This window comes from Salvelinus alpinus, chromosome 5, assembly GCF_045679555.1.
Source record: "Salvelinus alpinus chromosome 5, SLU_Salpinus.1, whole genome shotgun sequence".
In the NCBI taxonomy this organism is placed as follows: Eukaryota; Metazoa; Chordata; class Actinopteri; order Salmoniformes; family Salmonidae; genus Salvelinus; species Salvelinus alpinus.
Window position 1 is genome coordinate 84,920,542 of NC_092090.1, and position 27,632 is coordinate 84,948,173.

The following is a 27,632-nucleotide window of genomic DNA, read 5'->3' on the forward strand; positions in this document are numbered from 1 at the left end:
AATAATTAGAACAAGGGAAAAACAAAAGGTTCAAAAAAGGCGCAATGGGGGCATCTAGTGACCAAAAACCTGAACAATCCTGGCCAAATCCTGACAGGAACATCACATTTCAAAGGTACGAGGCTTTCAGTTCCTGAAAGACAAAATGACATTTCAGAGAATCATACACCATAACATTCAACAGATGATTATTCTTTCACATCTAGTCTTGGAAAAGTACATAAAAAAAATATTTTCCAGTATCATCACGTGCTGACTATAGAGACCCAAAACCTCAAAATACGTCCATAAAGATTCCTTCAAACCCTCCAGTACAGTTGACAAGATCACCTAATTAATTTCATGAGTCATGCATTACACAACAGGCATTTTTAAAAATGTGATTTTCCTCAAATTCATGACTTTCTTGATCTCATTAGTCATTTAAATAAAAATATAGAATTCTTAAATAATTTATGTAATAATATAACATTTATAATTCATAAGATTTATTTCATGCAAGTCATTCAAAATGAATAGGTCATCTTAAATTCATATGAAGTATAGAGTATATACGCTCCTTTGGAAACTAGAGGTGCTCCTGAGTAGAATGGACCCCCTTTTACTGCGACACAATGTACAGTATGTCCAATATGAAAAATGTACTGAACATCGTGCAATACGAGTGGGCTAATTAACAATGGGATTTAAAAGTGTCTTCTAACATGTAGCATTACAATATTATTATTCATATTGTTATTACTATTATTATTAATAGTAGCATAAATAATGTTTTGTTGTTTGTATTACTGTCATTACCACAAATATCAACACAACAGGCATATTTGACTGAGTTACAGTTCATAGAAGAAAATCAGTCAATTTAAATAAATTATGGCCTAATATATGGATTTCACATGACAATGAAAATGCAATTACCTGGCAACAGTTTTGTTGGACATTCCTGCAGTCAGAATGTCAATTGCGCACACTCAAAACTTGAGACATTTGTGGCATTGTGTTGTGTGACAAAACTGCACATTTTAGAGTGGCCTTTTATTGTCTCCAGCACAAGGTGCACCTGTGTAAGGATTATGCTGTTTAAACAGCTTCTTGATATGTCACCTCTGTCAGGTGGATGGATTATCTTGGCAAAGGAGAAATGCTGACTATCAGGGATGTAAACGAATTTGTGCACAAAAGTTGAGAGAAATAAGCTTTTTGTGCATATGGAACATTTCTGTGATCTTTTATTTCAGCTCATGAAACATGGGACCAACACTTTACATGTTCTGTTTATGTTTTTCAGTATAGTAATCATTACTTTTAATGCTGTTAACAATAATGTCAATGTTATAATATAATTTGTGCTATAAAGCGATTAACTGTATACATTTTTTCATATTGTTAAACAACATTCTAAGTTTGCTAACATTTCTTCATAAAATTTTACGAATATCGACCATTTGTATTATTTTTTACCATCCTCTTTGCGGGACTTTTATTTCGAAAGAAAATCTCCGAGGTCACGGGTTTATTCTTGCTATGTCTTGCTTATGTACCATAGCTGTTATTCTTGCTGGCGGAACAGAGGTGGGTTTGCACAGTTTTGACTGTTGGCGCGGTTAGGAAACCAAGGAAACAATAACTCCTAGAGAAACTGACAGGTGAGCTGTTGCATGTTGTGTATCTTGGTAGCTAGCTTTACAATCATAAGACATTACAACAATTGAAAGTAAATGTATGTTTATTATTGATAGCTTGTGGTTTAACTGGGGCCACAGCTGGCTAACTGTTCACTATTTACTCTGCAGCCAACTAACGTTAGCTAGCATTAGCAAGCTGTCATGGCTAGCGACTAGTAGGAACGTTGGATGGCATCTCATCTGAAGCTTATACCCAAATGCTATCAGTGTTTTAACGTTAACGTAGTCAGCTATATTTTAATTGTTTTACTAACTAGCTAAATAGTTATTATTAGCCAGTTAGCCCACTTGCAAGTTAATTAGCTATAGCTACATCAACAACATAAAAAAAAGTCACAATACAAGTCCCCAGGTTATAGTAGAAAGGTGCCAATAACCTGTATTCATGATATGAAACATAATTGTCTACACATTAACAATGATATATATTTGTTCATATTTAAGTGACATTTGCATTACATTTGGGTTTTAAAACATGTTCTAAGGTCAATTAAATGCCCCCAATGCGAATCACTGTATATGGAATACCTATTGGTTTATAGAGCAAAAACTATTCTGGGTGCTGATGTAAAAGTGTGGGGAGTACTCAGTAGGGTCTGTAGAATCTATATATGGTGTAATTTCATGGGGTTCTGAATAATACCAATTGTTGCTGGGCTTTTACTGTGGTCAAACAGCTTAAAACAGGGTGCCTGAACACTATACGGTACAAATATAGCACTGAAGGAAAAACAATAGATTGTGTGTACATGAAATGACACCCTATATAGATTCTGGAAGAGATGGAGACTGCACACTGTAGAAAAAAGGAATACATCCAAAACTGAGGCTTGAATGCAAAATAAAGATGTTTATTAAAATATCATGGTTCCCAAAAAATCACAGTGCAAGAGTGCATAAATGAAAACAAAACACAAACGTTTCACCATCATGCCATCATCTGTGTAAATCGTTGGCGCACACACATGGCTTCTATTTCAAGGATAATTGCATATGTCACTTGATCAAGCAAGAAAACACATCTGAAAATCTATGAATTAGTACCTAGTACAATAGAATGCATGATCTAGATTAAATACAAAAGCAGACTGTGAAATATCATATAATTTAACCATATATAGATGCCCCATGAAATGACACCATATATAGATTCTACAGACCCTACTGATTACTCCCCACCCCACTTTTATATTGGCACAAATTATATATTTTTCTCTCTAAGCCAGTATGCAATGCCTATACAGTGATTTGCATTGTGGCCATTGTAATGGGCGTAGTAAAAGGCCAGCAACACTCTGTATTAATCAGAGCCCCATGAAATGACACCATATATAGATTGTACAAACCCTGCTAAGTACTCCCCACCTACTTTGACATCGGCACAAATAAAATAAAAAAATTCTGTACAGTGCTATATTTGTACCGTATTGTGTCCAGGCACCCCATTTTTAAGCTGTTTGGCCACAGTAAAAGTCTAGCAACACTTTCTAACTCATCTGATTTGTTTTCTACGGACTAATGAGTAGACTGGACCCTGGTTTTATGGATACACAATCGATTGTTTTTCCTTTACAGTGCAATTTGTTTGTGCAACACAACAAAAATAATGTGACTTTTCTTAAACATTACATTTCAAAATTGTATCCTTGAACAATAGCACTGGTAAATAAACAATAATATACAATCAAAATAATAATTTATTTTTTAAACATTTAATTGTATATTTTTTTACCAGTAGGCTGTTAATGTTCATGACATTAATTTACTTAAGCACCAACCATTTCTTAATGTGCTCCACCTTATAATATTCTTTATCTTTATAAAGTTGTTAAATAAAGTAGCAATTCTCTTTTAGTTTTTAGTGCTACTAAAATGTCCTTACAAGCCAGAATGTTGAATAAAATTAAATGTAAACTTACTCTTCCGGTTCTCTGTGTTGGTTGTCCTTCAACTGCTCAAAATTTTATACAAAATATCCACAGAAAAGTATTGTTTACCCAATGTTTTTTAGAGAGCTGGTATATGGTTCCGTTCATTTTATATTGGATATTCGGGTCTTTCTCATCAATAGCTATTGAACCAAGCATTCCATGACAATGAAAATTGTATATTCTCAATCAAGGGGAGGATGGAGAATAATCCACACTTTTTTTTTTGAAGATTGAAATCCGAAAAAAACATTGAAATATATAAATTCACAGTGTCAATTGTTATCCACCCTCCCCTGATTCAGAATATAAAATGTTAATTATCATGGCTAGCATAATATTGGACTAAAGAAGCTTAACATTACTCATTAGTCCAAGGACCTTACATGTTCTGTTTTAAAGGGCGAATTGGCTCTGGAAGCCAAAACAGCCAACTACTCCACCTAAAAGTGAATTGATTATCAATTGCGTTACGGTTCTAGAAACAGAAATCCCTCTGCTTTCATATCACATCAAAATAATTTCACAAATGCAAAATACATATTTCCTGTACACGGTTTTAAGACAGTTGCAGCCGACAGTATTTTTCAGTGACAACTCGTTTGTTGCGTCTGTCTTCCGTTCATACACAGGTGTTCGGAGACGCAGATATCTAATTAGTACAGGTAGTCAGTCCACTCTGTCTTCCGTCTGGTGTCCATAAAGCGCTGTAATATGGCCATGTGGGAACACTAACTCTAAAGTTGTGTATCAATTTAACCTTTTAGTTAATTTTTTTAAAAATATCTAGCTGATATTAAAGATAAGGTCCTTATGCTTCCAAAACCGTACCGCAAGCGATTGCGTGTTAATGTTCAGACCGAGCGTTGCGGCTCTTAACAACCCCCCCCCCCACAGAAAACGCCTTCGTCCGATGACTCTTACAGTATTTGTAATATAATGGAACTGAGAGTCATGATTAGGGTTACAAAGGGTCGGAAACTTTCCAGTAAATTTCCAGAATTTTCCCAGACATTTTCCATGGGAAGTTAAGCCCTGGAATTTTGTTTAAATTCATAAAAAAAGTTATCTTATAACAGTGAACCTTTTTGTGGGATTAAAATAAGGCAATTCTAGGTCTTGTGGCATATTTTGGTTAAACTATCCTCAATTCAATGGAATTGCAACCCTCTGCATGCACAGTGCATTCTTTCATCACATGTGCAGTGCACTCTTCCATCACATTACTACATTGTCTGAGACAAGGACTACATGTTTACTGGTAAGTTTTGATTATAATGCTGGGTGGGGTGAAAATATTTTATATTACATAATTTTTTGTTAACTAGTAAATAGTAGCCTACAGCAAAGTGAGTTTAAATCATTTCTAACTTGTTAACAATTTCTGCTAGTTAGTTCTTGCTACCATGTGTGTTTTAGCTTGCTTGAGCCTGCTAACTGAGTAGTGTTAATTCACCTGTTTCCATACATGTTTCATCTTAAAACATGTATTTTACAAAGGAATGGTTTCATCTAACTGCTTAACTATTTATCTGTACATGGAATTGTATTTGGTATTTTTTTCTATTCTTTACAGGAAAATGACATGGCCACTATCTGATGTATGGAGACATTTCACTGCAGCTAATGTAGAAGGAAAAGCTGTGTACATTTGCAAATAATGTGCCAAATCATATGTGAAGAATGCAACAAAGAAGCAGAATCATCTGGCCAAGTGCATAAAGTTCCGTCAGCGCTCACAACAAGCACCCTCTGACAAAAGTCCCTCTAGTTCTATTCGAGGTGAGAATGATGAATCAGACACCTTATTGATAGCAAGAGCTCATTGTCCTCCTGGAATCCGAAGTTTGTTTGACTCAATGGAGGAACGTAGTCAGAGAAATGCTGATTAATGTCTTGCTCGAGCTGTGTATGCAACTGGTTCACCTCTGATGCTCACAGGCAATGTGTATTGGAAGAGATTTCCGAACGTTCTTCACCCAGCATACACCCTCCAACCAGACATGCTTTATCTACTCATTTGCTGGATGCAGAGTTCAAGTGAAGGTCAAGCAAATCATAGAGAAAGCAGACTGTATTGCAATCATCTCTGATGGGTGGTCGAATGTTCGTGGGCAAGGAATAATTAACTTCATCATCTCCACCCCTCAATCAGTATTCTACAAGAGCACAGACACAAGGGACAACAGACACACCGGTCTCTACATTACAGATGAGCTGAAGGCAGTCATCAATGACCTTGGACCACAGAAGGTATTTGCACTGGTGACAGACAATGCTGTGAACATGAAGGCTGCTTGGTCTAAAGTGGAGGAGTCCTACCCTCACATCAAACCCGTTGGCTGTGCTGCACATGCATTGAATCTGCTCCTCAAGGAGAGCCAAGGAAATGGTTAGGTATGTGAAGGGTCATCAAGTTATAGCAGCAATCTACCTCACCAAGCAAAGTGAGAAGAATAAGAGCACCACATTGAAGCTGCCCAGCAACACCCGTTGGGGTGGTGGTGTCATCATGTTTGATGACACAGTCTGCCAATATGGACAGCCCCATCAAGAGGATCCTCCTGGATGATGTATTTTGGGAGAGAGTGGTAAGCAGCCTGAAACTCCTGAAACCTATAGCAGTAGCCATTGCACGGATTGAGGGAGACAATGCCATCCTGTCTGATGTTCAGACTCTGGTTGCAGATGTAAGAGGAGAAATCTGTACTGCCCTGCCAGCTTCACTGTTGCTCCAAGCAGAGGAAACTGCAGTTCTGAAATACATCAAAAAGCGTGAATACTTCTGCCTGAAGCCCATACATGTTGGACCCCAAGTATGCTGGCAAGAGCATCCTGATCAACAAGGCCTATGGTGTCATCACTACCATGTCTTGCCACCTTGGCCTGGATGAGGGCAAGGTTCTTTGCAGTCTGGCGAAGTACACTTCCAAGCAAGGGCTTTGAGATGGAGATGCAATATGGCAGTCGTGCCAACATATCTCATCAGCCACCTGGTGGAAGGGACTTTGTGGATCTGAGGCTCTTTCCCCTGTTGCCTCCATCATCCTCCAAATCCCACCAACATCAGCCGCCTCAGAGCACAACTGGTCCTTGTTTGGGAACACACACACACACCAAAGCACGCAACAGGCTGACCAATACAAGGGTTGAAAAATGGGTGTCCTTCTGGGCAAATTTGAGGCTTTTTGAGCCTGACAACGAGCCATCCTCAACCAGGTTGGAAAGTGACAGTGAAGATGACGCCTCCGAGTCTGATGTTCAAAAGGTAGACATTGAGGAGGTCCAGGGAGAAGACATGGAAGCCTGAGAGGAAGACAACCACAGCTTTAGTTTCTAGACTCAATTTACAGATGTATGTTGAAAATGTTTTTGGGAGATGCGATGGATCATTCAATATTCCCTTTTGTTGTTCAGTGAAATCATCCCATGTGAAGAGTCAACTCATTTAATTAAAGTTCAATTTGTAACTAAATTATGTTTTTTTTCTATTGGAAGAATTTAATAATTTGCAATTATGTCTACTTATAATAAGGTAAAAGGTTTATGTTTCGGTCTCCATTTGATATGGTAAATATATCCAATGCAAAAAACATCTACATTTAAATGGTATTAATTTTAATTTGCATATATTTCCGTCAATTCCCATATATATTGCTGTTAATTCCCACGGAAAGTTTCCACCTCTGAATAGTCCCCAAAATGTGCAACCCTAGTCATGATCAAGGGCTATGTCATGGTAAGATTGATTCAATAGCTATTGAGGAGCGAACCGACTATCCAATATAAAACTAACTTTACCCCTGTGCTGTACCGAACCATATACCTACTGGCTCTCTAAAACGTTGAGTAAACAATACTTTCCTGTGGATATTTTGTCTCAAATTTCAAGCAGCTGATGGACAAACCGCACAGACAACCGGTAGATTAAGTTTAAATGTAATTTTTCTCAACATTCGGGCTTATAAGGAACATCTTACAAGATTTTTCAGGCATTAGTTTCAGGCTGTATATACCCATTTATTGTGTATTTAAGCCTGATTAATCAGACTAGGCATGAGCAAAAGTATTAGCTATGTTTGCCTAAAACTAAGGATTTATATAGCTAGTTTCATTAAATAAAATGTATTAATATTATCTATATGATATTAAATAAATAAACATTCAAGCCACAATTTGACGCAGACAAGTTCCTAAACCTCCATATTGTGTCCTTTAAGTTAACTCTTAGTTTTTTCTGCCACTAGATTGGAAATGTTGGACACAGTCCAAATTCGGCGCAGAGGTGCCCAAGACTTCGAGGCATATTATGATTATGCATGCGCTATGCAGGACTCAGTCCCATTGCCAGCAGTCAAGGCAAACCTGAGTCAAGGAATGCTTGACTTTAATGGGGATCGGCTCAAACTGACAGATTGGACACCCATACTCAACTCTCTGACCATCAATAAACAGCTACAACATGTTGCAGTCAGAAGCTGCTACCAAAGTGGTCTCGGCATCGGAGAGCCAGGTAAACATCAAGTAGGCTAAACAATTTGAAGTAGGAGGCCCCTTGCTGTATAACCTGTCCTTATTCCTTGTACGGCCTCTTCTCTTTACCTTTCTCAGAAAGGTACAGGGCTGGCAATAGGAAGAAGATTCCAGCCATCCGCTCCAAGGAGATGACGTTCAAACTGTGTAAAGCACTCAGGGAGTGTCTGACAGCTTCACCAAACCTCAAGACCCTCCAACTCCATGGTCTTCCATTTAGAGAGAGAGACCTTATCACTCTTACCAAGGTAGCAAGTTGCAGAGGCAGATTCACCTGAACCAACTTAAGGTTCTGCAGGGCACCCACTAATGCTAGTTTGTTGTTGTTCCAGGGTTTAGCCAAAAGTGTCTCTTTGGAAAATCTCTCTTTGGCTCACTGTCCTATAGCAGACGAGGGGTTAGAAGGTGAGTGAGACGTAGTGGGAAAAGTGAGAAAATGTGTTCTTGTGTGCAAGTTATTACCACATGATCTTTTTTGTCTGATTTGGTGTTTTCTAATGTTCAGCTATCTGCCAGAGTGTGAAGTACTCTCCATCTATAAAGACAGTGGACTTCACAGGCTGCAATCTGACCTGGAGAGGAGCGGAGCATATGGCCAACATCATCAAGGTACTGGATCTCTGTTCTGAGCTTGGTCTTACCAACCCTTCCTTTGCAAATATTTATATATACACTAGATAACTGATAGGAGGCGCTGTGTTGAAGCCACTGTGCCTCCATCTTGTCACTCCCCACTGTTTGTAAAAAATATTTTGGCTGTAGAAATGCATTTATTAATGTCTACATTAGTTTTTCCACGTTTATTCTATTAGACACCTTACTGCATACTTTTAAATTATATTATGAGATATAAATAAATATATAAACGCAACATGTAAAGTGTTGGTCCCATGTTTCATGAGCTGAAATAAAAGATCCCAGATATTTTCCATATGCACAAAAAGCGTATTTCTCTAAGGTTTTGTGCACATATTTGTTTACATCCCTATTGGTGTGCATTCCTCCTTTGCCAAGATAATCCATCCACCTGACAGGTGTGGCATATCAAGAAGCTGATTAAACAAAATGGTCATTACACAGGTGCACCTTGTGCTGGGGACAATAATAGGCCACTTTAAAATGTGTCACACAACACAATGCCACAGATGTCTCAAGTTTTGAGGGACCGTGCAATTGGCATGGTGACTGCAGGGATGTCCACCAGAGGTGTTGCCAGAGAATTGAATGTTCATTTCTCCTACCATAAGCTGCCTCCAACGTCATTTTAGAGAATTTAGCAGTACATCCAACCAGCCTCACAACCGCAGACCACGTGTATGGCGTCGTGTGGGCGAGTGGTTTGCTGATGTCAACGTTGTGAACAGAGTGCCCTGTGGTGGTGGGGTTATGGTATGGGAAGGCATAAGCTATGGACAATGAACACAATTGCATTTTATCGATGGCAATTTGAATGCACAGCGATACGCTGACAAGATCCTGCCGCCCATTTTTTTTTTTTAAAGGTATCTGTTACCAACAGATGCATATCTGTATTCCCAGTCATGTGAAATTCATAGATTAGAGACTAATTTCTTTCAATTGACTGATTTCCTTATATGAACCTTAACTCAGTAAAATCTTAGAAATTGTTGTATTTTATTGTGCCAGTGACACATTTTTAGTTGTTTTGGCTCTACTCCAGCACTTTGGATTTGAAATGATAAAATTACTGAGGTTAAATGGCAGACTGTCAGCTTTAATTTGAGGGTATTTACATACATATTGGGTGAGCTGTTTAGAAATTAGAGCGCTTTATATTTTACATAGTCCACCCATTTTAGGGGACTGAAAGTATTGGGACAAGTTCACTTGTGTATTAATTGGCATTGTATCATTTTAATTTCAAAGTGCTGGAGTACAGAGCCAAAACAACAACAAATGTCATTGTCCCAATACTTTTGTAGCTCATACGGAAAGTATTCAGACCACTTGACTTTTTCCAAATTTTGTTACGTTACAGCCTTATTCTAAAATTGATTAAATAAAGGACAATCCTCAGCAATCTACACACAATACCCCATAATGATGAAGCAACAAACAGTTTTGATTTGAGTCCACCTGTGGTAAATTCAATTGATTGGACATGATTTGGAAAGGCACACACCAGTTTTCTATAAGGTCCCACAGTTGACTGCATGTCAGAGCAAAAACCAAACCATGAGGTCAAAGGAATTGTCTGTAGAGCTCCGAGACATGATTGTGTCAAGGCACAGATCTGGGGAAGGGTACCAAAACATTTCTGCAGCATTGAAAGTCCCCAAGAACACAGTGGTCCTCCATCATTCTTAAATGGAACAAGTTTGGAACCACCAAGACTCTTCCAGGGAGGTGAACAAGAACCCAATGGTCACTCTGACAGAGCTCTAGAGTTTCTCTGTGGAGATGGGAGAACCTTCCGGAAGGACAACCATCTCTGCAGCACTCCACCAATCAGGCTTTATGGTAGAGTGGCCAGAAGGAAGCCACTCCTCAGTAAAAAGCACATGACAGCCTGCTTGGAGTTTGCCAAAAGGCACCTAAAAACTCTCAGACCATGAGAAACAAGATTCTCTGGTCTGATGAAATCAAGATTGAACTGCTTGACCTAATTGCCAAGTGTCACATCTGGAGGAAACCTGGCACCATCCCTACAGTGAAGCATGGTGGTAGCAGCATCATGCTGTGGGGATGTTTTTCAGCAGCAGGGACTGGGAGACTAGTCAGGATCGAGGCAAAGATGAACGGAGCAAAGTACAGCGAGATCCTTGATGAAAACCTGCTTCAGAGCGCTCAGGACCTCAGACTGGGGCGAAGGTTCACCTTCCAACAGGACCACAACCCTAAGCACACAGCCAAGACAACGCAGGAGTGGCTTCGGGACAAGTGTCTGAATGTCCTTGAGTGGCCCAGCCAGAGCCCGATCGAACATCTCTGGAGAGACCTGAAAATAGCTGTGCAGCAACGCACCCCATCCAACCTAACAGAGCTAGAGAGGATCTGCAGAGATGAATGGGAGAAACTCCCCAAATACAGGTGTGCCAAGCTTATAGCGTCATACCCAAGAAGACTCAAGGCTGTAGTCACTGCCAAAGGTGCTTAAACAAAGTACTGAGTAAAGGGTATGAATACTTATGTCAATGTGATATTTCAGTTTAAAAATATAAATTAGCAAAGAATTCTAAACCTGTTTTTGCATTGTCGTTATTGAGTATTGTGTGTCGATTTGATGAGGGTAAAAAATGTTTTTAAATACATTTTAGAATAAGGCTGTAACCTAACAAAAAATTTGGAAAAGGTCAAGGGACTTGAATACTTTCCAAAGGCACTGCAAATAAAAATTATACTGTGTGTGTGTGTGTGTGTGTGTGTGTGAACTCAGCAAAAAAAGAAACGTCCCTTTTTCAGGACCCTCCAAATAACTTCACAGACCTTCATTGTGAAGAGTTTAAACACTGTTTCCCACGCTTGTTCAATGAACCATAAACAATGAATGAATATGCACCTGTGGAATGGTCGTTAAGACACTAACAGCTTACAGACGGTAGGCAATTAAGGTCACAGTTATGAAAACTTAGGACACTAAAGAGGCCTTTCTACTGACTCTAAAAAACACCAAAAGAAAGATGCCCAGGGTCCCTGCTCATCTGTGGGAACTTGCCTTAGGCATGCTGCAAGGAGGCATGAGAACTGCAGCTGTGGCCAGGGCAATAAATTGTCATGTCCGTACTGTGAGACGCCTAAAACAGAGTTACAGGGAGACAGTACGGACAGCTGATCGTCCTCGCAGTGGCAGACCACGTGTAACAACACCTGCACAGGATCGGTACATCCGAACATCACACCTGTGGGACAGGTACAGGATGGCAACAACAACTGCCCGAGTTACACCAGGAACGCACAATTCCTCCATCAGTGCTCCTACTGTCCGCAATAGGCTGAGAGAGGCTGGACTGAGGGCTTGTAGGCCTGTTGTAAGGCAGGTCCTCACCAGACATCACCGGCAACAACGTTGCCTATGGACACAAACCCACCGTCACTGGACCAGACAGGACTGGCAAAAAGTGCTCTTCACTGACGTGTTGCGGTTTTGTCTCACCAGGGGTGATGGTCGGATTCGCATTTATCGTCGAAGGAATGAGCATTACACCGAGACCTGTACTCTGGAGTGGGATCGATTTGGAGGTGGAGGGTCTGGGGTGGTGTGTCACAGCATCATGGGACTGAGCTTGTTGTCATTGCAGGCAATCTCAACGCTGTGCGTTACAGGGAAGACATCCTCCTCATGTGGTACCCTTCCTGCAGGCTCATCCTGACATGACCCTTCAGTATGACAACGCCACCAGCCATACTGCTTCCTTCTGTGCGTGATTTCCTGCAAGACAGGAATGTCAGTTCTGCCATGGCCAGCGAAGAGTCCGGATCTCAATCCCATTGAGCATGTCTGGGACCTGTTGGATCGGAGGGTGAGGGCTAGGGCCATTTCCACCCCCCAGAAATGTCTGGGAACTTGCAGGTGCCTTGGTGGAAGAGTGGGGTAACATCTCACAGCAAAAACTGGCAAATCTGGTGCAGTCCATGAGGAGGAGATGCACTGCAGAACTAAATGCAGCTGGTGGCCACACCAGATACTGACTGTTATTTTTGATTTTGACCCCCCCCCCCCTTTGTTCAGGGACACATTCAATTTCTGTTAGTCACATGTCTGTGGAACTTGTTCAGTTTGTGTCAGTTGATGAATCGTGTTATGTTCATACAACTATTTACACATGTTAAGTTTTCTGAAAAAAAACGCAGTTGACAGTGAGGATGTTACTTTTTTTGTGAAGTTATAAACTACTGTTCAAAAGTTTGGGGTCACAAATGTCCTTTGTTTTCCATGAAAACATACATGAAATGAGTTGCAAAATTAATAGGAAATATAGTCAAGATGTTGACAAAGTTATAAATAAGGATTTTTAATTGAAATAATAATTGTGTCCTTCAAACTTTGCTTTCGTCAAAGAATCCTCCATTTGCTGCAATTGCAACCTTGCAGACCTTTGGCATTCTATTTGTCAATTTGTTGAGGTAATTCCTGAAGCACTTCCCACAAGTTGGATTGGCTTGATGGGCACTTCTTACTTACCATACGGTCAAGCTTCTCCCACAACAGCACAATTAGGTTGAGATCAGGTAACTGTGCTGGCCACTCCATTATAGACAGAACACCAGCTGACTGCTTTTTCCCTAAATAGTTATTGCCTAGTTTGGAGCTGTGCTTTGGGTCATTGTCCTGTTGTAGGAGGAAATTGGCTCCAATTAAGCGCCGTCCACAGGGTATGTTATGGCGTTGCAAAATGGAGTGATGGGTCTTGAAGAAGGAAGGCTCTTTTACTCTGTACAAATTTCCAACTTTAGCACCCCCAGAACATCACATTGCCTCCACCATGCTTGACAGATGGCGTCAAGCACTCCTCCAGCATCTTTTCATTTTTTCTGCGTTTCACGAATGTTCTTCGTGATCCGAACACCTCAAACTCAAGATTTGTCTGTGTTCTGTTGCCCATCTTAATATTTTATTTTTATTGGCCAGTCTGAGATATGGCTTTTTCTTTGCAACTCTGCCTAGAAGGTTAGCATCCCGGAGTTGCCTCTTCACTGTTGACGTTGAGACTGGTGTTTTGCGGGTACTATTTAATGAAGCTACCAGTTGAGGACTTACGAGGAATCTGTTTCTCAAACTAGACACTAATGTACTTGTCCTCTTGCTGAGTTGTGCACTTGGCCTCCCACTCCTCTTTCTATTCTGGTTAGAGCCAGTTTGCGCGGTTCTGTGAAGGGAGTAGTGGCAATTTTTCGCATGGAATAGCCTTCAAGTTTCAGAAGAAAGTGCTTTGTTTCTGGCCATTTTGAGCCTGTAATCGAACCCACAAATGCTGATGCTCCAGATACTCAACTAGTCTAAAGAAGGCTAGTTTTAATGCTTCTTTAATGAGGACAACAGTTTTCAGCTGTGCTAACATAATTGCAAAAGGTTTTTCTAATGATCAATTAGCCTTTTTGAAATGATACTTGGATTAGCTAACACAACGTGCCATTGGAACACAGGAGTGATGGTTGCTGATAATGGGCCTCTGTACGCCTATGTAGAAATTCCATATAAAATCTGCCGTTTCCAGCTACAATAGTTAATGTTGTAAATGACTATCTACACTGTATTTCTGATCAATTTGATGTTATTTTAATTAACAAAAAATGTGTTTTTCTTTTCTTTCAAAAATAAGGAAGTTTCTAAGTGACCCCAAACGTTTGAACAGTAGTGTACGTACATTTTTCTTTATTTTTTACTATTTTCTACATTGTGGAATAATAGTGAATACATCAAATCTATGAAATAACACATAGGGAATCTTGTAATAACCAAAAAGTGTTAAACAAATCAAAATATATTTTGTATTTGAAATTCTTCAAATAGCCACCCTTTGCCTTGATGACAGCTTTGCACACTTGGCATTCTCTCAACCAGCTTCACCTGGAATGGTTTTCCAACAGTTTTGAAGGAGTTCCCACATATGCTGAGCACTTGTTGTCTGCTGTTCCTTCACTCTGCGGTCCAACTCATCCCAAACCATCTCAATTGGGTTGAGGTCGGATGATTGTGGAGCCCAGGTCATCTGAGGCAGCACTCATCACTCTCCTTCTTGGTCAAATAGCCTTTTTACAGCCTGGAGGTGTTTGAAAAATAAATGATAGTCCCACCAATCGCTAACCAGATGGCCATTTGATTAGTTGTTCAACAGTCTTTTGGCTTGGGGGTAGAAGCTGTTAAGGAGCCTTTCAGTCCGAGACTTGGTGCTCCGGTAATGCTTGCCATGCGGTAGCAGAGAGAACAGTCTATGACTTGGGTGACTGGAGTCTGGCAATTTTTGGGGCTTTCCTTTGACCATGCCTAGTATATAGGTCTTGGATGGCAGGAAGCTTGGCCCCAGTGACGTACTGGGCCGTACGCATTACCCTCTGTCGCGCCTTACGGTCAGATACCGAGCAGTTGCCATACCAGGCGGTGATGCAACCGGTCAGGATGCTCTCGATGGTGCTGCTGTAAAACCTTTTGAGGATCTGAGGACCCATTTCAGTCTCCTGTCGTGCCCTCTTCACAACTATCTTGGTGTGTTTGGACCATGATAGTTTGTTGGTGATGTGGACATCAAGGACCTTGGAACTCTCTACCCGCTCCACTACAGCCCCATCTATGTTAATGGGTGCCTGTTCGGCCCGCCTTTTCCTGTAGTCCTTGATCCGCTCCTTTTGTCTTGCTCACATTGAGGGAGAGGTTGTTGTCCTGGCACTACACTGGCAGGTCTCTGACCTCCTCCCTATAGGCTGTCTCATCGTTGTCTGTGTCTCAGCATCATCTGTGATGATGGTGTTGAAGTCGTGTTTGGCCACGCAGTCGTAGGTGAACAGGGAGTACAGTAGGGGACTAAGCACACACCCCTGAGGGGCCCCAGTGTTGAGGATCAGCGTGGCAGACATGTTGTTTCCTACCTTTACCAACTGGGGGTGGCCCGTCAGGAAGTCCATGATCCAGTTGCAGAGGGAGGTGTTTAGTCCCAGTGTCCTTAGCTTAGTGATGAGCTTCGTGGGCACTATGGTGTTGAATGCTGAGCTGTAGTCGAACAGAATTCTCACATAGGTGTTTCTTTTGTCCAGGTGGGAAAGGGCAGTGTAGAGTGCAGTAGAGATTGCGTCATCTGTGGATCTGTTTGGCGGTATACGAATTGGAGTGGGTCTAGGGTATCAGGGAGGATGCTGTTGATGTGAGCCATGACCAGCCTTTCAAAGTACTTCATGGCTACCGAAGCGAGTGCTACGGGGCGGTAATCATTTAGGCAGGTTACCTTCTCTCCCTTGGGCACAGGGACTATAGTGGTCTGCTTGATACATGTAGGTATTACAGACTCCGTCAGGGAGAGGTTGAAAATGTCAGTGAATACACTTGCCAGTTGGTCAGCGCATGCTTTGAGTCCCAGTCCTGGTAATCCGTCTGGTCCCGCTGCTTTGTGAATGTTGACATGTTTAACTTCTTTAGGGTATGTGGGACGGTAGCGAAGAATGCTTTTCATCCAAATGTGAAAATGCTGCCCCCTACCCTAGAGAAGTTAAAGGTCTTGCTCACATCTGCTACCGAGAGCGTTATCACACAGTCGTCCGTAACAGCTCATGCTCTCATGCATTCTTCAGTTTTGTTTGCCTCAAAGCGAGCATAAAAGGCATTTAGCTCGTCTGGTAGGCTTGCGTCACTGCGCAGCTCGCAGCTTGGTTTCCCTTTGTAGTCCGTAATAGTTTTCAAGTCCTGCCACATCCGCAGAGCGTCAGAGCTGGTGTAGTAGGATTCAATCTTAATCCTGTATTGACGCTTTGCCTGTTTGATGATTCGTCTGAGGGCGTCCGTATCGGGATTTCTTATAAACGTCCGGATTAGTGTCCCTCTCCTTGAAAGCTCTTGCCTTTACCTCAATGCACTTATTGATGAAGCCAGTGACTGATGTGGTATACTCCTCAATGCCATTAGATGAATCCCGGAACATATTCCAGTCTGTGCTCGCAAAACAGTCCTGTAGCGTAGCATCCGCATCATCTGACCACTTCCGTATTGAGCGAGTTACTGGTATTTCCTGCTTTAGTTTTTGCTTGTAAGCAGGAATCAGGAGGATAAAATTATGGTCAGATTTGCCAAATGGAGGGCGAGGGAGAGCTTTGTATGAGTCTCTGTGTGTGGAGTAAAGGTGGTCTATTGTTTTTTCCCTCTTGTTTCCAATGATTGCACGTTGGCCAATAGAACGAATGGCAGTGGGGGTTTACTCACTCGCCTATGAATTCTCAGAAGGCAGCCCGACCGCCGCCCCCTTTTTCTCCGTTCTTCCTTCACGCAAATGACAGGGATTTTGGCCCGTTCCAGAGAAAGCAGTATTTCCTTCACGTCGGACTCGTTAAAGAAAAAATCTTTGTCGAGGTGAGTAATCGCTGTTCTGATGTCCAGAAGTTATTTTCAGTCATAAGAGACGGTAGCAGCAACATTATGTACAAAATAAGTTACAAACAACACAAAAAAGCTAACAAAATAGTACAGTTGGTTAGGAGCATGTAAAACGGCAGCCATCTCCTCCGGCGCCAATATTTTTTTCCGACTGCATTTGAAGTAACATTCAAAGTTCTTGAAATGTTCTGCATTGACTGACCTTCATGTCTTAAAGTAATGATGGACTGTCATTTCTCTTTGCTTATTTGAGCTGTTCTTGCCATAATAAGGACTTGGTCTTTTAGCAAATAGTACTATCTTCTGTATACCATCTCTACCTTGTCACAACACAACTGATGGCCTCAAACGCATTAAGAAGGAAAGAAATTCCACAAATGTACTTTTAACAAGGCACACCTGCTATTGAAATGCATTCCAGGTGACTACCACATGAAGCTGGTTGAGAGAATGCCAAGAGTGTGCAAAGCTGTCATCAAGGCAAAGGGTGGCTACTTTGCTTACTACATGATTCCATATGTGTTATTTCATAGTTTTGATGTCTTCACTATTATTCTATAATGTAGAAAATAGTAAAAATAAAGAAAAACCCTTGAATGAGTAGGTGTGTCCAAACTTTGGACTGGTACTGTATATACACACATTTTCCTTAAAGTATAATTTTTTTGAGAACTAATGTTCCTCCACACTATAACAAAAAAGTATTACATGTAATTATTTTATTTTAATAATTTAATTGAAATACTGTAGAATTCCATTAATTCCTATGGAGGACCGCTCCTACTGGGGAGCACCAATATGGCCAACCGGTGGCTTCAAAGCCGCACAATGGCCAGCAATCCAAGGTTTATATACTCTGAGTATACAAAACATTAAGAACACTTGCTTTTCCCATGACCGACCAGGTAAATCCAGGTGAAAGCTATGATCACTTATTGATGTCACTTGTTAAATCCACTTCAGTCAGTGTAGATGACCGTGAAGATACCTGTTAAAGTAGGATTTTTAAGCCTTGACACAATTGATAAATGGAATGAGTATGTGTGCCATCTGTGACTGTCATTACAGTGAGCTCTGTTTCCCTCTAGTGGGGATGGTCCGTATGACATACTCAGAAGATCTGTATTGAAGTCATTACACATTCAACAATTGGGCAGAATCGTGCATCCTTATTGTTTGGGTTTGTGTGTGACCTCCAGTTGACTGACCTCTCCCCTGCATTGCAGCATCAGGCAATGCGGAGGCACAGTGCAGCCTGGGCCGAATCTCTGAGGTACAGGAGGCCTGAATTCGAGGGCATGGGAGGCCTCCGCCGGGTCACTCTCAACTGCAACACCCTGGTGGGAGACAGAGGGGCGGCCGCCCTAGCACAGGAACTGGCTGAGGACCTCTGGGTCAAAGGTCAGAGGACATGTTCTCATTGACCCACTTTCAAGTCAGTTTTTTAGGACCTTTCCTTGGGCTTGAATCCAGGGTTGTGTATATTAAGGAACACTATATCAAAACTTCTTTGTTAATGGTGGTATTGACTCTAGTTTTTTGCATTGTTTTCCTAGCCTTGGATCTGCAGAAGTGTGGTTTGTCCAACGATGGGACACGGTCTCTGCTGGAGGCTCTAAAGTCCAACTCCACTCTCTGTGTCCTGGATATCAGGAGGAACCCCTTGGTGGGTAAGTTCCAACTGACACTGCTCTGATTGGATGGGATTGTTTTACTCATGGCACCTGTCAAAAGGGTATATTTTGGAAGTAGACATCTCAGAATGATCATATCTACTCGGGTTGCAGTTTTTTCCTTTGAGAGTTTGTTATAGTGGTTCTTACTCCTCTCCTCCTCGCACAGACAACGACCTGATGAAGTCCGTGATCGAAAGAGTTCTCATGAACGCTAATGGTCAATCCTCTCAGGTAGGCCAGGAGAAAATGTGTCCCTATCTGGCTATTAAAGTAAACATTGGGAGCTGTGTGTCCGTGATTAACGCAAAGTGGTACGATACATACTGTATTATACATGTGTGAAGATGTGTATTAGTATCTTGGGGTTGATGATGGTGGTTTCTCAGTAGTATGTGCTCCGTGTTTTATGTTGTAGTACTCCTGGATCAAGCCCCCAGCCCTCAAAGACTCACAGAAACCTCCAATCGTTAAGAGAAGAATACTGGGAAATACAGCTAGAGGAAAAGCAACATTTAGGATAGGTACTTTTGATCATCTACTCTCAAGGGTCTTTGACCTTTGCTCCCCCAGTGATGCAGAGAAGTGCCCACAGTTGTGTTCATTATAGGCTCCAAACGGAAGACAATGGACTGAAATATAGAGGGCCCACCTAGACTTGTCCAATAGGAAACATTTATTTTGTTTCCGGTTACGTTCCATAATGAACACAATCCAGGTCACTGTTAACTCTCCCTTAGCCATCAGCCTCTCAATACTAAGCCTCCAAACACACAGTCACACTGTGGTACTATACACTATAACAGTGGATATGTCACTAATGGCTAAATGTAACTAGAGCCACCACATCCTTTCTGGAGCCAGGAAGTAGCATTACGGTTGCCCGGTATCTAAAAGTCTAATAGCGGTAGTTAACCAACAGTAAATACATGTAACTAACTCTGGCTAACTGTGGAATTAAACAATTCACCTATTTATAGTTAGTTCGCTACGGCATCCTCTCTCTTTGCTTGCTACCAGTGTACGTAATGCTTTGTTTGACGTGTGTGACGTATCCACTTTCATAGCGTGTTGAGATGAAACTTCCCTATGTAGTTACCATACTAATGGACCCTGTGATGTTCTATTAATAATCACATTCTTTTCAACTGCCGACCTCATATAATTTCCTGCCGGCGTTGACCATATATAGTCCTGCCCCAGGTCCACGCAGGTTGTCGTTGGCCGGTAGGCGGAGTCCAGTTGTTGCCCAGCAGCCACACCCCAGCTCCAGCAGGTGTATCCCATGGCGCACTGCAGAACGTGCTGGACGACAGAGGTAAGGGCAGTCGTCGAGGAGAATGACTACAGGAATCTTCCTCCTACAAGATGAAACGCCTTTATTTATCTTAATTTCAATAATGAAGACTAAAATCAACTTCCATTGTCCTCCATGAGTGGTTGAATATCCTCTTCTTTTCATGTCCTCCTATCTTGACAGAGGACTTCCTCCAGGTAATACAGTGGCAGAGCCGAGCTTTGAGGTAAGCAATCCATTTGTCTAACACACTGTTAGAGACTAATTCTGACACTTTCTGGCCACATATAATCCCTATGTGCCTGACCTGTGTTGTGATCATAGGTTCTGTTGATGTCTAATATATGGTCTTCTTCAGGGGGCTGCCACTGTCAAGGTCACAATGGAGACTGAGTCAGAGGAGGAGGGAGAGGAGGAAGCGGTTGAGACAAAAAGCCTGTCACCACTTAGCCTTCGTGAGAGGGTCACTGTCAGACAGTACAGACGTGTACAGGTAAAGCCCATATGGTAGCAGACAGTGCACATACTGTACTTAGTGGGGCGTTTTGAAAAGGGATTACTTCAAACTGAGGTGCATCCTGATTGACAAGCCCCACAAACACCAGGCATGTTTGCTCTCCCACTGACTGACGGGCAGGCAGACATACCGACACTGGTGTTTTGATTTGACAGTGATGGAGTGCATTTCTCCTGTTTTTCCTACAGGTGGAGCTGGAGGAGTGTCGGCTCAGACTAGCAGAGGAAAGGAGGGCCAGAGTGAAGGCAGACACTTGTCTCATGGAGGTACGGACTGTCATCCCAACCTTTGTACTAGTATACTCTGCATTTTAGTCTTACAATTTTCTACCATTTTTGTGAGAAGATGGTATGACTTGCATACATGTACAGTACCAGTCAAAGGTTTGGACACTCCTACTCATTCAAGGATTTTTCTTTTATTTGTACTATTTTATACATTGTAGAATAATAGTGAAGACATCCAATCTATGAAATAACATATGGAATCATGTAGTAAATACAAAATTGTTAAACAATTCAACATATATTTTATATTTGAGATTCTTCAAAGTAGCCACCCTTTGCCTTGATGACAGCTTTGCACACTCTTGGCATTCTCTCAACCAGCTTTATGAGGTAGTCACCTGGAATGCATTTCAATTAACAGGTGTGCCTTGTTAAAAGTAAATTTGTCGAATTTCTTTTGAGCCAATCAGTTGTGTTGTGACAAGGTAGGGGTGGTATACAGAAGATAGCCCTATTTGGTAAAAGACCAAGTCTTTATTTTTTCACTTTTTATTTAACCAGGTAGGCTAGTTGAGAACAAGTTCTCATTTGCAGCTGCGATCTGGCCAAGATAAAGCAAAGCAGTTCGACACACAACAACACAGAGTTACACATGGAATAAACAAACATACAATCAATAATACAGTAGAAAAATCTATATACAACATGTGCAAATGAGGTAGGATAAGAGAGGTAAGGCAATAAATAGGCCATGCTGGCGAAGTAATTACAGTATAGCAATTAAACACTGGAATGGTAGAATGTGCAGAAGATGAATGTGCAAGTAGAGGTACTGGGGTGCAAAGGAGCAAGATTAATAAATAAATACAGTATGGGGATGAGGTAGATTGGATGGGCTATTTACAGATGAGCTATGTACAGGTGCAGTGATCTGTGAGCTGCTCTGACAGCTGTTGCTTTAAAGCTAGTGAGGGAGGTAAGAGTCTCTAGCTTTAGTGATTTATGGCAAGAGCAGCTCAAATAAGCAAAGAGGAACTACAGTTGTGGTGAAATCCTGCACGGAGCCTTCACCGTGCGCTGCCACTTTAAGAGCGCATCAGCAGTAAGGAAGGAGGAAATAAAGACGGCTCTTTCAGCTCTCTGGGGAGGAGCTCTTGTGTGGCGCGACAGTTTGATTGTGTGTGCTATGCTGCAGAAGTTTTATTTGTTTTCAGCGTGTTTGTTTTCGTTTGGGACCGCGCCGGTTATGGATCGCATGGATTAGTAGCAACATTGTTGCGAAGCTTTGACATACAAACCATCGGACGGTCAGACTGTACACCTGCACACCTGAAAATCACAGCTAAGATCTCTCGTGTTCTCTTTCTCTCTTTCTCTTCCCTCTATCGTTCCAGTACTTTACTCTGCAATAGACTTTCTATTTTTCAAATGCACTTCCCATTGAAGTTCATTGGAGCTGGACTATTATTGCCCTGCCAGAAGTATTTTGGTGGACATTTTAGTTAAAAGGGAGGTTGCTTGCCAGTTATGTATTGTTATTTGAACTGTATTGAGGTGGGGTGTACTAATGACATGTGGCCGAGAAGATTGTGGACATTAAGGCCTTTGTTGTGTCTATGAACACCCCCCCCCCTTCCACACACACACATTCTTACCCTCTGCACTCCTCCACTGGAAGATAGTACATATTACTGCAAATCCTCTGTTGATGACTGGGTTCTTTATTGTATGAAGTTGCTGTTCAATTGCTCTGCCATTTATTATTATTATTATTATTATTGTATGAGGTATTCTTGGTGGGGTTACCCCTGTGCTGTGATGTGGGTTTTATAGGGTGTGTATTCTCTTTTCTCTCCACTGGCTATCTGGTAAACAGGCTACACTCTAGGCAGTCTCTTCTGCTGATGTGTGTGGGTCTGGTAGTGGTACTCTCTCTATTCTATTATTTTCCTTTCAGCATCGTTAATAGCTGCCTGGCGCCCGAACAAAATCTTTATCTTTACCCCTCTCTAATAAATACCGCTACACAGTCCATCATTACTTCAAGACATGATGGTCAGTCATTGCGGAACATTTCAAGAACTGAACGTTTCCTCAAGTGCAGTCGCAAAAACCAAGCGCTATGTTGAAACTGGCTCTAATGAGGACCGCCACAGGAAAGGAAGACCCAGAGTTACCTATGCTGCTAAGGATAAGTTCATTAGTTACCAGCTTCAGAAATTGCAGCCCAAATAAGTAACAGATCCATCTCAACATCAACTGTTCAGAGGAGACTGCGTTAATCAGACTTTCAAGGTCGAATTGCTATAAAGAAACCACTACTAAACAACACGTTCCTTGAGACGTTTCTTTGAGATGCAGAGTAGGTGAACGGGATGACCTTCGCATGTCTGGTTCCCACAGTGAAGCATGGAGGAGGAGGTGTGGGGGTGCTTTGCTTGTGACACTGTCGGGGATTTCTTTATATTTCAAGGCATACTTAACCACCATGGCTACCACAGCATTTTGCAGCGATACGCCATCCCATCTGGTTAGCGATTGGTGGGCTATCATTTGTTTTTCAACAGGACAATAACCCAAAACACACCTCCAGGCTGTGTAAGGGCTATTTGACCAAGAAGGAGGGTGATGGAGTGCTGCATCAGATGACCTAGCCTACACAATCACCTGACCTCAACACAATTGAGATGGTTTTGGATGAGTTGGACTGCAGAGTGAAGGAAAAGCAGCCAACAAGTGCTCAGCATACACTACCGTTCAAAAGTTTGGGGTCACTTAGAAATGTCCTTGATTTAAAAGAAAAGGTAATTTTTTGTCCAGTAAAATAACATCAAATTGATCCGAAATACAGTGTAGTCATTGTTAATGTTGTAAATGACTCTTGTAGCTGGAAACGGCAGATTAAAAAAAATAAAAATAAAAAAGGAATATCTACAAAGGCTCTTCAGAGGCCAGCAACCATCACTCCTGTGTTCCAATGGCACGTTGTGTTAGTTAATCCAAGTTTATAATTTTAAAAGGCTATTAGAAAACCCTTTTGCAAGTGTTAGCACAGCTGAAAACTGTTGTCCTGATTTAAAGAAGCAATAAAACTGGCCTTAGACTAGTTGAGTATCTGGAGCATCAGCATTTGTGGGTTCGATTACAGGCTTAAAATGGCCAGAAAAAAATATTTTTTTTCTGAAACTCGTCAGTCTATTCTTGTTCTGAGAAATGAAGGCTATTCCATGCGAGAAATTACCAAGAAACTGGAGATCTCATACAACGCTGTGTACTACTCCCTTCACAAAACAGCACACTGGCTATAACCAGAATAGAAAGAGGAGTGGGAGGCCCCGGTGCACAACTGAGCAAGAGGACAAGCACATTAGTGTCTAGTTTGAGAAACAAACGCCTCACAATTCCTCAACTGGCAGCTTCATTAAATAGTACCCGCAAAACACCAGTCTCAACGTCAACAGTGAAGAGGCGACTCCGGGATGCTGGCCAATAAAAACAAAAGATTAAGATGGGCAAAAGATTTCAGACACTGGACAGACAAATTTAAGTTTGAGGTGTTCGGATCACGAAGAACATTCGTGAGACGCAGAAAAAATGAAAAGATGATGGAGTGCTTGACGCCATGTCCAGCATGGTGGAGGCAATGTGATGGTCTGGGGGTGCTTTGCTGGTGGTAAAGTGGGAGATTTGTACAGGGTAAAATAGCCTTCCTTCTACAAGATCATCACTCCATTTTTCAACGCCATGCCATACCCTGTGGACGGTGCTTAATTGGAGCCAATTTCCTCCTACAACAGGACAATGACCCAAAGCACAGCTCCAAACTAGGCAATAACTATTTAGGGAAAAAGCAGTCAGCTGGTGTTCTGTCTATAATGGAGTGGCCAGCACAGTTACCGGATCTCAACCCTATTGAGCTGTTGTGGGAGCAGCTTGACCGTATGGTACGAAAGCCAATCCAACTTGTGGGAAGTGCTTCAGGAAGCATGGGGTGAATTCTCTTCAGATTACCTTTACAAATTGACAACTAGAATGCCAAAGGTCTGCAAGGCTGTAATTGCAGCAAATGGAGGATTCTTTGACGAAAGCAAAGTTTGAGGGACACTATTATTTCAATTAAAAATCATTTATATATAACCTTGTCAACGTTTTGACTATATTTCCTATTAATTTTGCAACTCATTTCATGTATGTTTTCTTGGAAAACAAAGGACATTCCTAAGTGACCCCAAACTTTTGAACAGTAGTGTATTTGGGAACTCCTTCAAGACTGTTGGAAAAGCATTCCTCGTGAAGCTGGTTGAGAGAATGCCAAGAGTGTGCAAAGCTGTCATCAAGGCAAAGGGTGGTTACTTTGCCTTGGTTACTACATGATTGCATATGTGTTATTTCATAGTTGTGATGTCTTCACTATTATTTTACAATGTAGAAAATATGAAAAATAGAGACCCTTGAATGAGTAGGTGTGTCCCAACTTTTGACTTGTAACCTATGCCCCTTTTTTTTATTCTTATCGTGTGTGTGTTTTAATTGTCGATCAACTGCTCTGCCTGTTCAGTATGAGTTGGAGAACGCTCGGCTGCGCAGTATCAACTTCTCTCTGTCGGAGGCACTGCATGCTCCTGCTACTGGCCCCTCCAGTGTTCTGGAGGACGATGCAGTTCTGGACAGCATCGAGAGCTCCTTCGGCAAGTTCCATGCCTTCCTGGACCTGCTCAAGGATGCTGGGTAAGCCTTGTGACTGGCAAAAAATATATTGGTGGGTTCACAAAGTTCCTCGGTAAAGAAATAAATGGACAGTTTCTCTTCGAATGTGTGGAGTTTCACCTCAATGGGACAAATATTGAGACTTACTTCCAGACTGGAGGGTTTAGATGTGAGGGGATGTTACTTGTTGTGTAATGATTATCCTGTGTATTCTAACACATACCCTATGCTCTGCTATGTCTCTCAGACTGGGCCAGTTGGCCTCCATGGCAGGGATTGACCAGTCCGACTTTGGCCCACTTGGGCGACCCCAGCTGTCCTCCAGTGTTGGACAGCCTCTTGTTGGGGCAGGGGACCAGGACACGGGAGATAAGGTTGATGTGGCACCTTCTGTAAATACAGTCTCAGTGCAGTCTGGGTGTGGGTGGTGTACAGTATGTATGTACTAAGATTGTCGTCAGGGATGATGTTTCTTTGGTAGATATTCAAGTGTTAAGCAGTGTAGATTCTGAGTCTGTCGGTGGTGAATATCTGTCAGTAGCTTGGGTCCTATTCAATCTCATTCTCTGGGTTGTCTTTCCAGGGAGACGACGGCCCCAGTGCTCGGTCAGAGGGCCAGCCCAACGGATTCACCCCCGGAGCTCCAGCCACCCTCAGAGGGTTCTCGCCAGAGGGTGACCCACGGGAAGTGCCCCCCGTCCCTGCTAGTGAGTTAGCCAGTGAGCCCTGTGTGGCGAAATCTGGTGGAGAGAATCAGCAGAAGGATCCCTCGCCCTCACAACCGGAGGGACGACAGGTGTCAGGGACTGAGAACAGTATCCATAGCAACGGCTCCCATGGAAATGACTCGTACGCCAAAGGCTCCCTTAGCAATGACTCTCAGGGTAGCGGTTCCTATGGCAAAGGTTCCCGTGGTCGTAATGTCTCTCACCACAGTAACGGCAAAGGCTCACATGGCTACAGTTTTAATTACAGCAACTGCTCCTACAGCTCCATCCACAGCGACAGCTTCCATAGTAACAGCTCTGTAAGGTCCAGTCTGAGTGACATGAGTGAGCGTTTGGAATCTGTTGGGTCATTGGGGTCAAAGGCTTCTGGAGGGGGCAGGGTAGGGTTAGGAGCTCAGAGGTGAAAATCTATTCAGAGTTTGAGAGGCTGGAACAGATCTGCTCTCTGGGGAGCATGGGTGGCGAGTCTGATGATGGGTTCTGAACCCACAACTCTGCCCCTTGTTGAGTGTTTTCTTTCTTTTTTCATGTTATATCTGTGTTTACCTTTCTTGTGCCAAATTGGAGTACTATTAAAAGGTTATTGTGCTAATGATGCCTAATCTTAAATGTGATTTTAGCCTTTTGTTAGATTAATGCTTTTGGGGCTTTTTAGTTTTTTTTTTAAAACTGACTTTTTTATACTGTTTGTAAATATATGTATATATTTTCTACAATAAACTTTGTTTAAAAAAAAGTTGATATACATTGATTGTAGGGCAGTACTTTGCTTACACTGTTCAACCATACGTATTTGTTTGTTTACACTAGGAAAAGTTATGGGGAAAATCAGTCTTGGTCATTCTACAGGGCTATTCCTGGGGTCAAAAACAATGGGCTCATTCGAGCAGATTACTTTTGTCTAGTCTGTGGCCATTGCTGGTCACTGCCTTTCAAAGTGTGTTGCATTATGGGGATAAAATATTTACGACTTGCGCCTACATGTAGACTGCATGAACTTCACATAAATCATGTGATCAAGGGTAATTTAGTTTTGACTGCAAGTTTCTGAAGTTGTTCTTCACCAACGTAATGCTGCAGCCATTGCATGCATTGTGGGCAGTGTTGCCAACTAATTTTCAGGGGAAGTTGCTAGAGGCAGGTCAATTTGTTGCTAAAAGTTGCTAAATGACGTTGTGATGTCATTGCGTGATGATGCAAAACTGCGTCATTACGTAGAATATACAATAACGTTACTCAAATTGACTGGCCATCTCAGTGAAAAATATAATTTGACATTTGTTATTTAGATTTGTTTGTT

The 27,632-nt window shown here is 41.8% G+C and overlaps 1 protein-coding gene across 2 annotated transcripts; it reads left to right on the top strand.

The window, feature by feature from the left end:
* Window positions 1–1,508: 1,508 nt before the first annotated feature.
* cep78 (centrosomal protein 78) lies at window positions 1,509–27,073 on the top strand. 2 transcript variants are annotated; one of them, XM_071403894.1, is made up of 16 exons: window positions 1,509–1,646; window positions 7,861–8,126; window positions 8,225–8,394; window positions 8,479–8,551; window positions 8,652–8,755; window positions 18,410–18,584; window positions 18,740–18,853; window positions 19,026–19,090; window positions 19,275–19,380; window positions 20,060–20,174; window positions 20,337–20,379; window positions 20,512–20,646; window positions 20,859–20,936; window positions 25,456–25,625; window positions 25,852–25,996; window positions 26,188–27,073. In XM_071403894.1, the coding sequence occupies exons 2-16, from the start codon at window positions 7,868–7,870 to the stop codon at window positions 26,734–26,736; spliced, it is 2,301 nt and encodes a 766-aa protein (XP_071259995.1). In that variant the 5' UTR covers window positions 1,509–1,646; window positions 7,861–7,867; the 3' UTR covers window positions 26,737–27,073. The 2 variants fall into 2 exon arrangements, with proteins under 2 accessions (XP_071259995.1, XP_071259996.1); XM_071403895.1 differs by having other exon boundaries at window positions 25,852–25,978.
* The last annotated feature ends 559 nt before the right edge of the window (window positions 27,074–27,632 follow it).